The sequence below is a fragment of the Saccostrea cucullata genome, unplaced genomic scaffold (genome assembly GCF_032062105.1).
Source record: "Saccostrea cucullata isolate Sc308-1 unplaced genomic scaffold, CSIRO_AGI_Scuc_v1 ctg9247, whole genome shotgun sequence".
Lineage (NCBI taxonomy): Eukaryota > Metazoa > Mollusca > Bivalvia > Ostreida > Ostreidae > Saccostrea > Saccostrea cuccullata.
Window position 1 is genome coordinate 1 of NW_026925268.1, and position 14630 is coordinate 14630.

At 34.5% G+C, this 14630-nt stretch overlaps 1 protein-coding gene across 1 annotated transcript; it reads left to right on the top strand.

Annotated features, from left to right (window-relative positions):
• The first annotated feature begins 13086 nt into the window (after positions 1-13086).
• On the top strand, positions 13087-13986 carry LOC134268470 (acetylcholine receptor subunit delta-like). The gene has a single exon (XM_062750728.1). It carries the CDS (start codon positions 13087-13089, stop codon positions 13984-13986), a length of 900 nt encoding a protein of 299 aa, XP_062606712.1.
• The last annotated feature ends 644 nt before the right edge of the window (positions 13987-14630 follow it).

Genomic DNA, 14630 nt, shown 5'->3' on the forward strand with positions numbered 1-14630 from the left:
GCGTATCTAATCAAATGAGAGATTATTCAGAACTTTAGTACAACAACTATTTGATAAAGTTTTGATCTACATTGCAGGAACTACAGATCTGCTTTTCTGTTCTTAAAATACATAATGAAAATGGTAAATAAACAAAAATTTTCTTGACATTTTCAGAACCTGCGGTTAACTCTTTCTAACAGAAATGTGTAAATAATGGTTATAGGCAATTGTAAATTGCCTCTGACGTATCATATTCATATGTTTTTTGAGACGCTCTGACTTCTTTCTCTTAAGCCTTCCTGATCCATTAAATGAGTATCTATAAAACTTTAGTAGAAAAACGGACTCCACGGTCTCCTAAACAATTTATAAACAATTTATATACTTTGTATATGATACCATCTTACTGTGAATATTCAAATTGAATATTTTTCAGTAGATTGTGTACACAATTACTGATATAAACTATCTTCATGAATAGAAGATCTCCCATTTCGGCTGACAAAAATAATAGGCGTAAAATGGAAGGTCTATGTTGTTGTGTACATGTATTTCTTTGACTAATTGTGCTTAATTTGAATGGATGTAGCATTTCAATTCCTTCAACAACCGTATAATCAATAATCATCTATTTGAATTAATTGGAGTTTCCAATTTTCGTACTGATTAATTTGAAAATGGGTTTTTGCTGATTAAATAAAGAGATAATTTGATTTGCAAGTTGCAGACCAAAAATATGGTTGTTTTAAAACATCCATGTCAAATGATTATAAAACTTTGGAATTTACTAAAGATTTACAACCTTTGTTACTCAAAGTTTTGTTTAAAAGAATGAATTAAAAATTCAATCAGTTTAAAGGCCAAAATATTGATACATTTTGGGACGTAATGCATTAAAAACAGATTCTTACTTTGAGAAGGGAAAGGGAAATGATTTTTCTTGTGCTTTGACGAAAACAATATTAACGACAAACATTCATTTATATCTTTCGCAGAAGAAAAAATATAGACTTATTGGGCTCTATGATTTTTTAACTTTTGGGATTATGGAGTAAAAAATGTTATTACTGGACCATTTTCAGGCTATATTTATCTCCTTCAGAAGAAGAGTTCCATATAAAGATATACGAAAGTGACCAATTCTAAAACTAAAATATTTGAAAATTTTCTTTGCCAAATGATAACTGACAGCTTAAGATTTCTTATTTGAAAATTTAAGTTATATCTTGTGGTAATTTGTTGACCCTCAAGTCTCCTTAAACCTTTCTAACAATTTCCTTTCGTGTTTTAAAATGTTGCCTAATAGAAAGGAATTTATTATGAATACACCGCTTTTTTTTATTTCATCCATGTCAAACTATAGATTAAGGGAACCTTTATATACAGAACAATTTAGCCTGCCATTCATGACACACCATTCTTTTCAGGCTAAATGACCACTCAACGAATGTTTGTCTTCTATATGTAAAGTATATTTCAAGATAACTTCAAAACTAAACTTATGTAATAACGTTATTGAATTTAATCTTTACTGACTTTTCAAACTTTTTTTCGTGCAAGAATGATTACAATTTCATTTAGACATGATTAAGGAAAATATCAAAGAAAGCTTTAAAACTAGATTCAATACATGATAGTTTGACAGGTAAAAAATGAAGTGAATTGAAATATCGATTAACTACACAAATTGCAAAATGTTGATAATGAGTTTACCAATACTTGATCAAATCAAAATATAAACATCGATCAAATTTCAAATATCTCTCACGTTTTCTTAAAACATTTGACCCTGGCATGCATATTTTTATTAGTTATACAATATATTTTATATAATTGTTTGAAGTTCATTAAAACATTCATAGCTGGCGTCAAGTAGACCTTCTCTCACTAGAAATATCATGAAAAGGTAATCCAACAGACATATTAAACCATATAGTTACACATTCTATGACTAATTGAGATTTTGGATACCAGTAAATTAATTTAATTTACAACATTTGTAAATAAGGATGGGACCTAAACGTAAACAAATTGAAGGTTTTTTTGTTCTTCAAAAGATCCTATTTTCCTCTTGTTATACTTGATATTATCATTTCTTAAACTGGGTCAAACGTAAAGGTCAGTGAAAAGGGTCAAGAAGATTTTTATTCCCATCGACGACATATAATGGACTCGATGGACATAAAAATTATATACAAATGGCATAAAATACTCATTCTTTCCATTAAACACACAGTAATGCCTCTGGTTGAAAAGATGGACTGACATGTAATTAGATTATAATTGTGATAATTCAAACTTCATGTAAATCTTTCACTTTCATTCTTTAACTCTGAAAATGTTTTTCTCTTACTGAAATATGGAGATGACCAACACAAGTTAAGCTTATAAGTCCGCTCAAACAATACAAAAAAGAGCAAACATGGACCTATTATAAATCATCAGAGATGGGATTAGGTGCCATAGAAGAGTGAGCATCTCCTGCTCCTTGTCATGGTCGAGAACAATGGAATACCCTCGGCAATCCGTAGAAAATTCAGTGTGTAAATAGTGCGATGGTTTTTAAATTGATAAGATACACAATCTATATTTCAAATGGTGAGTAAAAATAATTTATATTCAGCCATTATTTTATATATGCTGACATCTTTATGATTGACTCGAATAATTCTCCTACAGAAAAGGTTGGATGTCGAGAATGATTTACACAAAGGATACCTTTTGAAAAGCGCGATGGTGAATGTGTACACAATCAACTGGTTTGAAAGATCATGACGTCTGGACGATCTTTCCTTTCAATCAATTCCCTCTGTTTTAAGTAATCATTGATTAACTGGTAGAACTATATTCGTATTTGTTTGATTGTATAAAATCCTTAATAACCGTTTTAATTGGAAAGATGATAGCGTTCAAACTCATTCGGCAATTGTTCAGTTAATATTTATTCTCACAATTATTTGCATTCTTTCAACTTATTACTTGCTTTAGATTATAAAAAAATTGCTAAAAGTCTGAGCTTGACACAAATGTCGATTTTTATTTTGTAGGACAGTATCTAGAAATCGTGATTCGGATGCCCAGGCCTGGGGGCCATAAAACTTACACGAGCTCACTTTTGATCTCAGTCTCACTTTTCCACTATATATTCCTTTGGAAAAAGTGAGGCTGAGATCAAAAGTGAGCTCGTCTAAGTTTTATGGCCCCCAGGCCTGATCCGATTCTCGTTCGCGGTGCTGCGTCAAACCTAAGACGTTAATCTAGATAGTGACAGTTCTTTGCCAAGCGCTCGGCATTAGAATGAAAAGACAAGGGTCTTTCGAATATGACCTTAAAAACGTAGGTCCCGTCACGGTAGGCGTTAGGACGATAAAAAACCTTCAATGCTCACTGGTCCTGACTGACCTGAGTGCCGATTATAGGTCAAAATTTGAAGCCCTTCACCGGAATACGGAGACTTCTCTATATGAGAAAAATTCTCGAATGGGACCTTAAACAACAAATAAACAATCAATATCTGGAAATCTCTATGGACTCACCTATTATTTACAAGCAACTGCGACATTTCTTTTGCAAAATATGGCATCTTAGTCCTCTGCTTTCAGTAAAGCGAGGATTATTTGTTTGAGTTTGTTTCTTTGTCTTTTTGTCCATCCTTCAACCTGTACATCTGTCTGTCTAGCTGTATTCGTTCTGTCTGTCCAAGGTGTCATTTCGTGATGATATCTCTAAATATCCTTCAGATTTTGCAATGAAATTTTATATATATGAAGTTTATAACTTTAACAATCATACATGATTGATTATTTGGTTTCAAAAGTAGAAGATGGAGACCGGGAATTTTAGCACATAATATAGGTTTCCAGATAATAATTGTATTGTTAAATTAATTTTTGCATTGTCACTGTTTCAAAAAGAACTGCTATTGACTTTGAAATCGAAAGGTCAAATGATAAAATATAGCACTGTTATGGGTCAGAATAACCCTAAATGCCAGCAAAGATCAATCACACAATTTAAACTTAACAATAATGTATTAACATTAATATATACAAATCATAAAGTACAAACTTAGCAAGAATCTAAAAATACATACATCAGGGTGTCTGTTGCTGCACACAATGTCCAGTGTAATTATATCCCAGTCTCTTTATACACCTGTACATTAATGTTACTTATACGACAAATTATATATTTTGCATCGAATTGACAGGGTATTTATACAGTACTATAAATCTAGAAAATTCTAAAAGTTGTAAGTACATGATATTACTGGAAAGTTCTGGACATACACAAAGTTCAAGAATGTTCTAGAAAAAATGACCGAACATGTTGACCACTCTGGAATGTTCAAGAAACTTAATGTTACTAATAATATTCATGATGAAACAATACAAATACAACACACCTCACAACACCTCCCCCCTTAAAAAGTTTGAATGTCAATGAAAACTTATATTGTTAAAATAAAATATATGTACCTTAATACAAAATCTAATTTGTCCATGATACTCTGGACAAGGCATCTGCAATAACATTGTCTTTGCCTTTGATATGCTTAATTGTTATGTTGTATTCTTGTAACAACAAACTCCATCTAGTCAGTCTTTGATTTTTGTTTGACAATTTATGCAAAAATGTCAGGGGGTTGTGATCAGTATATACAAGAATTGGATGCAATGTAACATTCAGATAAACATCAAAATGCTGTAAGGCTAACAACAAAGCAAGGCATTCCTTTTCAATGGTGGAATACTTTTGTTGACATTTTGTAAGTTTCTTTGAAAAATAAGAAACAATTCTATCTACCTTATCACTATGTTCTTGAAACAAAGCTGCCCCGATTCCAACATCACTAGCATCAACAGTTAACTTAAATTGCTTAGAAAAATCTGGAGTCGACAGAACTGGATTGCTCATAAGGACAGATTTGATTTTATGAAAGGATTTTTCACAGTAGTTTGTCCATTCAAAGTTAACCCTCTTTTGTAAAAGATTTGTAAGTGGACTAACTACTGAGGAAAAATTTGGACAAAATTTTCTGTAAAATCCAGCCATGCCCAAAAACCTCATTAACTCTTTCTTGTTTGTAGGAATCGGGAACTTTGCAATAGCTTCCACTTTAGCCATAATGGGTGTAACATAACCTTGACCTACTTTATGACCTAAATACTCTACATAAGCATGACAAAATTTGCTCTTCTCAAGGTTCACCGTTAAGTTTGCTTTAGCTAAAATGTCAAATAAAGATTCGGAGATGTTCGTACCATGTGTCGCTGTATATGACGACATCATCAATGTAGGCCTCGCATCCCTCGAGGTCTTGGAGAAGGGAGTGAATCATCCTTTGGAATGTAGCCGGTGCGTTTTTCATGCCAAAAGGCATTACTTTATACTGGTAAAGTCCATCTGGTGTAGCAAAAGCAGATATTTCTTTTGCTCTTTCTGTTAACGGCACTTGCCAGTAGCCTTTCAACAGGTCAAATTTACTGACAAATTTCGCGTTTCCAATGTTGTCAATACAGTCATCGATTCTAGGTATTGGATATGAATCAGTTTTGGTAACAGAATTCACCTTTCTAAAGTCTGTACATAATCAGTAGGTACCGTCCTGTTTTGGTACAAGAATACATGGTGAGCTCCAGTTACTTTTACTAGGTTCGATAATGTCATTGTCCAACATATACTGCACTTCCCTTCTTAGGTACTGCAATTTTATTGGATTAAGACGGTACGGATGTTGTTTGATAGGCAGAGCGTCACCCACTATGACATCATGACAAGCTGCATTAGTTTTCTTTGGAACATCCGAAAAGATTTGATGATACTCACTCGTCAAGTTTTTAACTTGTTCTTTTTGGTGAATGTTCAAATGTCCAAGTTTAGCATCCAAATTAGCCAAAACTTCTGAGTTTTTTCAAACGGACACTCTGATTACAATCTTTCTCATTCATTTCTACACTCGTTTCACTTTCAATACAATTTTGGAACAGTCTTAGCATCGGCTAAAGTGGAAACTGGTTTTACAGAATTTCGGTCACACCTTTCAAAATACTCTTTCAACATGTTTATGTGACAAACCCGTTTCTCTTTACGTCGACCTGGTGTCTTAACTACATAGTTTACATCACTAATCTTGCTTTCAATTTCATAAGGGCCGTAATATCTGGCCTGTAAAGGATGACCAGGAATAGGTAAAAATACAAGAACCTTATCACCTGGCTTAAACACCCTATTTCTGGCATCTTTGTCATACCACATTTTCATTTTCATCTGAGAACTCTTCAAATTTTCTTGTGCTAATTTACAAGCATTGTAAAGTTTTTCTTTGAAATCAGACACATAATCTAAAAGATTAAGATCACTAGTCTCAGTCAGCCACTTTTCCTTCAACAATTTCAAAGGTCCTCTAACTGTATGACCAAACACCAATTCAAAAGGACTGAACCCAAGAGACTCCTGGACTGCTTCTCGTGCAGCAAATAGCACAAGATGAACCCCTTCGTCCCAGTCTTTTTCATACTGGTAACAATAGGTCTTCAGCATCGTTTTTAAGGTCTGGTGAAAACGTTCTAGCACCCCCTGGGACTCAGGATGATAAGCAGTTGATCTATATTGCCTTATACCCAACTCATGCATGACTTGCTGGAACAACCCCGACATAAAATTTGAGCCTTGATCCGACTGAATTGCCTTGGGTGCTCCTACAAAACTGAAAAACTTGGTTAGGGCCTTAACTATGCTCTTTGCCTTTATTTTCCTAAGAGGTATGGCTTCAGGAAATCGAGTGGATGTACACATAATGGTAAGTAAATACTGGTTCCCAGATCTAGTCCTAGGCAAAGGTCCTACACAGTCCACCAACACTCGACAAAACGGTTCTTCAAAAGCTGGAATTGGTTGGAGAGGGGCGGATGGTATCTTCTGATTCGGTTTACCTACCATCTGACAAACATGACATGACTTGCAAAACTTCGAAACATCCTTTCTTAGCTTAGGCCAATAAAAATGACTCAAAATCCTATTATAAGTCTTATTGACACCTAAATGACCTGCCATAGGTGTATCATGAGCTAAACTCACTACATCTTGACGATAAGCAGCTGGTACCACTATTTGGTGAACAACACGCCACACTTCGTCTGGGGAAGCGTCAGGTGGTCGCCATTTTCGCATAAGGATGCCATCTTTCATATAGAGACATTCTCCGACTTTAGTGGTCTCTTCTGGTGGAAGTGCCCTCTTACTAAGTTGAATGATATCTGGGTCTTTATGTTGTGCTGAAAGTAACTGCTCTCGGCTTATGATATCCTTGCCTTGGCTTTCTGGTAGATTTAACTCATCTTCATCACCACTAAATTTTGATAAAGGTTCATTCGTCACCGACTTCTTGATATTGTGTGGTTCCATGCTTGTTTGAGTACCATCAAGGTCAGATAAGAAAGTGTCATTCAAATCAATATCAGTAGAAAAAATTTGCACTGTCAAAGGCTTGAGTATGGTCTGCCTCCATTTCTCGTCTTTTGGCCATTGCTCTGGTAACAGCACAGGCTGGATATAGGTCATCATCTTCATCATTACACATGACATCTGAAGTGATTTTCTCACAAACTATAGGATCTGGTACAACTTTTCCACCAGCTAAATCGTTGCCAAGCAGCAAGGAAATGCCTGGAACGGGAAGAGTAGGTGGAACTCCGACGATAACAGGTCCAGTAACTAAATCTGACTTCAAACAAATTCTATGCAGGGGAACATCAATGACGCCTAGCTCCAAACCCTGTAATAAAACTGACCCACCAGTAGAAGTCTGCTCAGACAAAGGAAGCACGCCCTCTAACAATAACGTCTGTGCAGCACCAGTATCTCTCAAAATCTGGACAGGTTTAATTTCGCTAGAGTCACCGAGTGAAACAAATCCCTGAGACATAAAGGGCTTATAATCCTCCATAGAATCAAGAGAACTGGACTGTGAACCCTGGACATCAGGAGTGTCAGAACAAATCGAAACTAAGGCTTCTCTATCACCTCTAACTGCCGCACAAGCGTGTGGTTGAGTTTTATCAAAATCATTTTTTCTCTTAAGTTTAAAGCATTCACTGATCAGATGACCTTTTTTCTTACAATAACTACACGTAGGAAGCAACCCTATTCCAGATGATCCTTCAAAACGTCCTGAACCGGACTTAAAACCACCTTGGGATGGAGACTGGGAAATTATGGAAGACTGAGACCCTGAACCACTCTTTTTATATGTGTCTGAATTTGTAGAATTATTGCTAGACTGAGATCTTGAAACAAAATTCTTTTTATGAGACAGAGCATAAGTATCAGATATGACTGCTGCCTCTTCAAGAGTTTTCATATTCTTATCTTCTAGATGTGTTTTCAAATCTTGAGGAACACATTCCTTAAACTCTTCTACCAGGATGACTTGGCGCAAATTAGCAAAATTTTTATCAAGTTTCTTAGATCTAAACCAGTGATCGAATAAATCTTCTTTCTCTCGTGAAAATTCAACAAATGTTTGATTATCAAACTTCCTATACTTTCTGAATTTTTGTCTATATGCTTCAGGTACTAATTCATATGCTTTTAATATTGCTGCTTTGACCTTCTCATAGTCTGAACTTTCAGCTACCCCTAGTGCAGAGTATACCTCAGCTACTTTGCCAACCAGTACACTTTGTAACATCGTTTACCAAACATTTCGTGGCCATTTAAGATTCTCTGCGACCTTTTCGAATTGGGGAAAATATTTGTCTACAGATTTTTCGAAATTTTGGAACTAATCTGATATTTTTTGCTGCGTCAAATTCAGTTTTGACAATTGACGGTTCTGGTTGGTGCTGTAATTTTAATTTCTCTAATTCAAAGTTCATTTCACGCTCTTTTTCTCGCTCTTCTCTTTCTGCTGCTAATTTGTCTAATTCAAATTTTCGTTCACGCTCTCGTTCTTCTCTTTCTCTTTCTCGCTCTTCTCTTTCTCTTTCTCGATCTTCTCTTTCTAATTTTTCTCTTTCAAATCGCATTTTCTCTAACTCTACTTGAGACTGATATTCTGCCATTTTATAAGAGCCTAACTCTGATTTAACTGTATATTCTGGAAGATCATATTTTTCAAAGATGTTTTGTTCTACCAGTTTGTTTGCAACCTTTATTCTAATGTCTTGCTTTTTCTGAGAAGACTTAACTTCTAACCCAAGATGCACACCTAATGCGATCAAGTCATCCTTTTTTAACGTATCAAAAACTTGAACACTTGGTGAATTAAGAAAGTCTATGACCGAAAATACCATGTTGATTTCTGCTGGCTTATAATTTAATTTAAAGTTTCAATTAACTAAAATCTGACAATAAACTGCAAAAGTACAAAAAAAAAATTCTTTATCCCGGACGAGCCCCCAATTCTGTTATGGGTCAGAATAACCCTAAATGCCAGCAAAGATCAATCACACAATTTAAACTTAACAATAATTTATTAACATTAATATATACAAATCATAAAGTACAACTTAGCAAGAATCTAAAAATACATACATCAGAGTGTCCGTTGCTGCACACAATGTCCAGTGTAATTATATCCCAGTCTCTTTATACACCTGTACATCAATGTTACTTATACGACAAATTATATATTTTGCATCGAATTGACAGGGTATTTATACAGTACTATAAATCTAGAAAATTCTAGAATTTGTAAGTACATGATATTACTGGAAAGTTCTGGACATACACAAAGTTCAAGAATGTTCTAGAAAAAATGACCGAACATGTTGACCACTCTGGAATGTTCAAGAAACTTAATGTTACTAATAATATACATGATGAAACAATACAAATACAACACACCTCACAACAGCACACAATAGTTTCCTAATCAAGATAGTTCCTTGCAAACTTTTTCGATGAAACTGAATTTGTTGACCTCTTTTGATTTTGAGGCTAAAAGGTAAAAGGTCCAATTTTATTTCCCTCCATCTTTATCATCATTTCATAAGATTTCACTCCCTTATAACATTCATTAGAGGGGAATTGAATTCATGGAAAGTACTTTGTCGTTTTATGGATCATCGTTATTCAATAAAAATAACTTCGGACGAGGCCTTAAAAACCGTCACGTCATTACATGTCATGGTAGACGTCGGCAGATAAAGAACCCTCGCTGCGTAATGGCCCTAACTGTCGAGTGAAGCCCTTCACATGTTCATATAGTGACATATCCGTTTAATGAAAAAAATTCTTGAACGGGACGTAAAATACATACAACCAACCAACAAATGTAATATGAATCTACACGCAGATAAATTTTGGATTCACTTTGCCTATTTTGAAAAACAGTTATTGTGTTGATAATCGTGCCGACGTCTACCGTGACATGTAACGACGTGACGGTTTTTAAGGCCTCGTCCGAAGGACCCGCAACATTCACTTGAAAGTGCTGAGCGCTTTGCGAATGAATAGCTGCTACCTATTTAGGCTGACTAAGATCAGTTGCAACCATGACTCGAACATAAGACCTTCCGATCACGGAGAGAGCCCTCTATAGAATGAGCTACCGTGCATTTGTAATGACTGGAAAAATAACTACAGGTAGGGCTAACTTGATCCAGAAATGGGTCTTTGACAATATCTTTCTCCTCTTAACAAGGAGCAAGCAAAATAATTTGATGATTGCTAATATTAGTAACTAGTTTTTTTTATGCTTTTTACAAAAAAAAGTTGGGGTTTTTTTTCTATTCCTTGTCGATCGTATATTAAGGTTTCGGAATGTGGTTTAATACATAGATTGTATGATTTTTTTTTATATTCCTTTCCTATTAGACTTTTGGCAGACAAATCAATGTGTGATCATTATATCAAGCACAGGTCTACATCTTTTATCGTCTGCAAAGGTCATAGATGCAATATTTAATGGATTGATTGATCGATAATATTGTTTAACATCGCTCTCGAGAATTTTTCACTCGTATGGAGACGCCACCACTTGCAGGTGGAGAGCTGCAAATTTTGTCCAAAACTCCGCACTCAGGGCCATTGAGCAGGAAGGAATCTTTTTCGTGCCAGCACTTACACAGGACCTCTGTTTATACGGTCTTATCCAAAGGACCGATCTCCAGTCCCACAGTGGGATTCGAACCCGCGACGTAAAGATTGACTCCTTGCCTCGCGACTCTAGAACAGACGCTCTAACCACTCTGCCACGCGGGCGGCCAATCTTTAATGGAAAGTAAACTGATAAAATTTTATATGAAATTAAATCTTCCAAAATCTTTTTTCCGTGAAAATATATTTCATTAATGTTTGCATCAGGAAATTTATGTTAAACACTCAAGATTTTGCTATTTTACGAAAGCCGGATAGGCTCATTTCTGAAAAGATAAAAAAAAATATTTAACTCGTTATAACGAGTTAATTATCTCGTTATAACGAATAAGTTATCTCGTTATAACGAGTTAGTATCTCGTTATAACGAGTTAATCATCTCGTTATAACGAGTTGATTATCTCGTTATAACGACTTAGTTTTATCTCGTTATAACGAATTACTTGTTTCGTTATAACGAGTTAGTATCTCGTTATAACGAGCTAGTTTTCTCGTTATAACGAAATATTAAGTTGCCCCTTTATTTCCAAATTTAATAGCAATATAGGAATTAAAATTGGCTGTAGTTTTAATGTCAATAGACCAGTTTTTAACTCGTTATAACGAGAAAATTAACTCGTTATAACGAGAAAAATTAACTCGTTATAACGAGAAAAATTAATTCGTTATAACGAGAAAATTAATTCGTTATAACGAGATAATTAACTCGTTATAACGAGATAACTAAGTCGTTATAACGAGATAACTAACTCGTTATAACGAGATAACTAAGTCGATACTAACTCGTTATAACGAAATACTAACTTGTTATAACGAGATAATTAACTCGTTATAACGAGATACTAACTCATTATAACGAGATAACTAATTCGTTATAACGAGATAATTAACTCGTTATAACGAGTTAAATATTTTTTTTATCTTTTCAGAAATGAGCCTATCCGGCTTTCGTACTATTTAATTGGGTATTCTTTCATTTTTTTACTGATGCCATAATTTTTATTGTTGGATGTTTGGACCCTTTTAAATGTATCCATTATAATTATGAATGTAAGAGTAATCTTTCAAATCTCAGAATTCACATTATAACCATTGATCGGCTCATATAGAATACTAAATGGACAGACAATTTGCATGCAGAAAATCGAAGCTGAACTATAAAAGTACTGGTTAGATGTCCTGTTTTATCTTATTGCAGATTCCTCAGCTTATAACATAGGCTATACACGACCATCATAGAAAATATAAAAAAAATCAACTTAATTTAAATTAATTAAAAAAGGTATTTGGTGAAGAAATTAATCGAGGACTTCTTTAGTACATGTACTGTGCTAATATTTACAGCAAGTCGGACCTTATTTCATTTATCTTTTGAAACATGAAAACAAATATTGCTGATTAATATTTGTTAATGGGGTAATTTTTTCTCTCAATTTTTTAAAAACAGTGAGACAACGGAATTTTATCGATGACTGTTTAGAAATATTATTTCAAAATAACCAACATCAAAAATGAATTGAACATTAAAAGTGAACGGAAATACAACAATTACCCTTCATATCTATTATTCGACGATCGACCATTTGTGTGCAGATAGCTGGGCTTTTTTTTCAAGATAGACAGCTTGAGAGGAACATGAAAGTTTTTAATCTGGGTTTGTGTTTACTATTAATTTCAGGAATATCACTAACAAGTGTTCATGGTCTTTATACTGACGCTGAATTACTTCTTCAGGAGGTTTTCAAAAACTACTCTAAAGAAATCCGACCAAAAGCGAACTTTTCAGAAGCTTTAGAGGTCTCTCTTATGCCCATGATTTTTTCAATAAACGATTTTAATGAGATTTCTGGTGTGTTGTCCATTGTTTGTGGCTTTGGTATGTTTTGGCGGGATTTTCGATTGACTTGGACACCAAGCAGCTATGGTGACATCGAAGAAATCCCAGTCCCGAAGGAAAAAATATGGATTCCTAATATATTTTTGATTGACCCAGCAAATAAAATGGAAGCCCTTGGAGATGAAGACTTCTTGGGGAGAATTTCTTACACCGGAACTACGAGATGGATTCCAGCTGGTCTGATTCAGACTCTTTGCAACGTTGATATGTATAAATTTCCATTTGATACACAAACTTGCTCATTCACTTTATCACCGTGGGGATATGCTCCATCTGAAGTGAGATTAATCCCTTCTAACGGTTTGACAGTCGCGGATACGACGTACTACTCCCCGAATGCCCAATGGACATTACAAAAGGCACTAATGAGGCGGGCTGCTCTTGGAGATTTTGATAACTTAATTGAAATTCGACTAATTTTGAAGAGGAAATCTCTTTATTTCATCATAAACATGTTAGCCCCTATCCTTTTATTATCCTTACTGAACCCTCTTGTGTTTGTATTACCAGTTGAAAGTGGAGAACGTGTGTCTTATGCTATAACCATCTTCTTGTCTTTTGCCGTGTTTATGACTTTGCTCAGTGACAATATCCCCAAATCTTCAGAACCAATGTCTTTAATGTCTTACTTCTTAATCATTACGATGTCAATGAGCACACTAATAAGCGTTTTGGCTGTTGTTACGATGCGTTTTCATTTTAAAGACCCAACATTCCAAGTCTCAAGAAAAGGTGTTTTTCTGCTAAATGTTCTTCGATTCCGATTCCTGTACGACATCTGTGGAAAACGAAAAAAGAAGGCTAAAGTCGCTGACAAATCTGCCGAATTGGATGTAAGTTTTGAAAAGAAATATATTGCTCCTGACGAGGATGAGCAAGATATTGAGGCGGAGAAGAAAGTAACTTGGAAGATTTTAGCGGAGGGATATGACAGAGTGATGATGCACTATTTTTACATCTTTCTTTTCTTTCAGTGGTTTAGTCTGATGATAGCATTAACGTGAAGGATATTTTGAATGAAACGTTGAGATAACATGCTTGGAGTTTTCCTCTTCTGATCCTTTGTCTTGTTTGCGCAATTTAAAATCCGGACATACCTGCTTATATGTTGTTTTATGCAGCTTTAATCTTAGCTAAAAATGTAGTTGTAGTACTAACTTTAATGGAAATATTTGTTTAACTACCATGTTTTAAAATTCTTAGCAATTTTGATATACATGTATATGACTTTTTCAATAAAATGGTTAATTGTTCATCTTCTAATGTCGGTTTCTATGGTGACAAGGTATATACATTGTTTCCAGTGGTGTCCAGAATGTGACTTAAAATTCCAAAATTTTAAATTGTTATACATAGAAAATATTTGAAAAATTATTTCACGCTTAATTACTCCTTTAAGGCACCTGACCACGCCTCATGAATTTCCTGCGGTCCGTTTTTTTGTCTTATTTACAGATTTATTTTGTTGTAAATTTTTCAAATCGATTGCTCTTTATTATCTGTACACTTTAGATCAAGTTATGAGATTTACAATAAAATTTATCGTAAATGTGTAATGCTGATTTTTTTTTTCATTAAAATTAAATGATAAATAAGTATTAATGTCAGACAGGTAAAACTAAGTCTATCTTCACTCCCACACAAAACC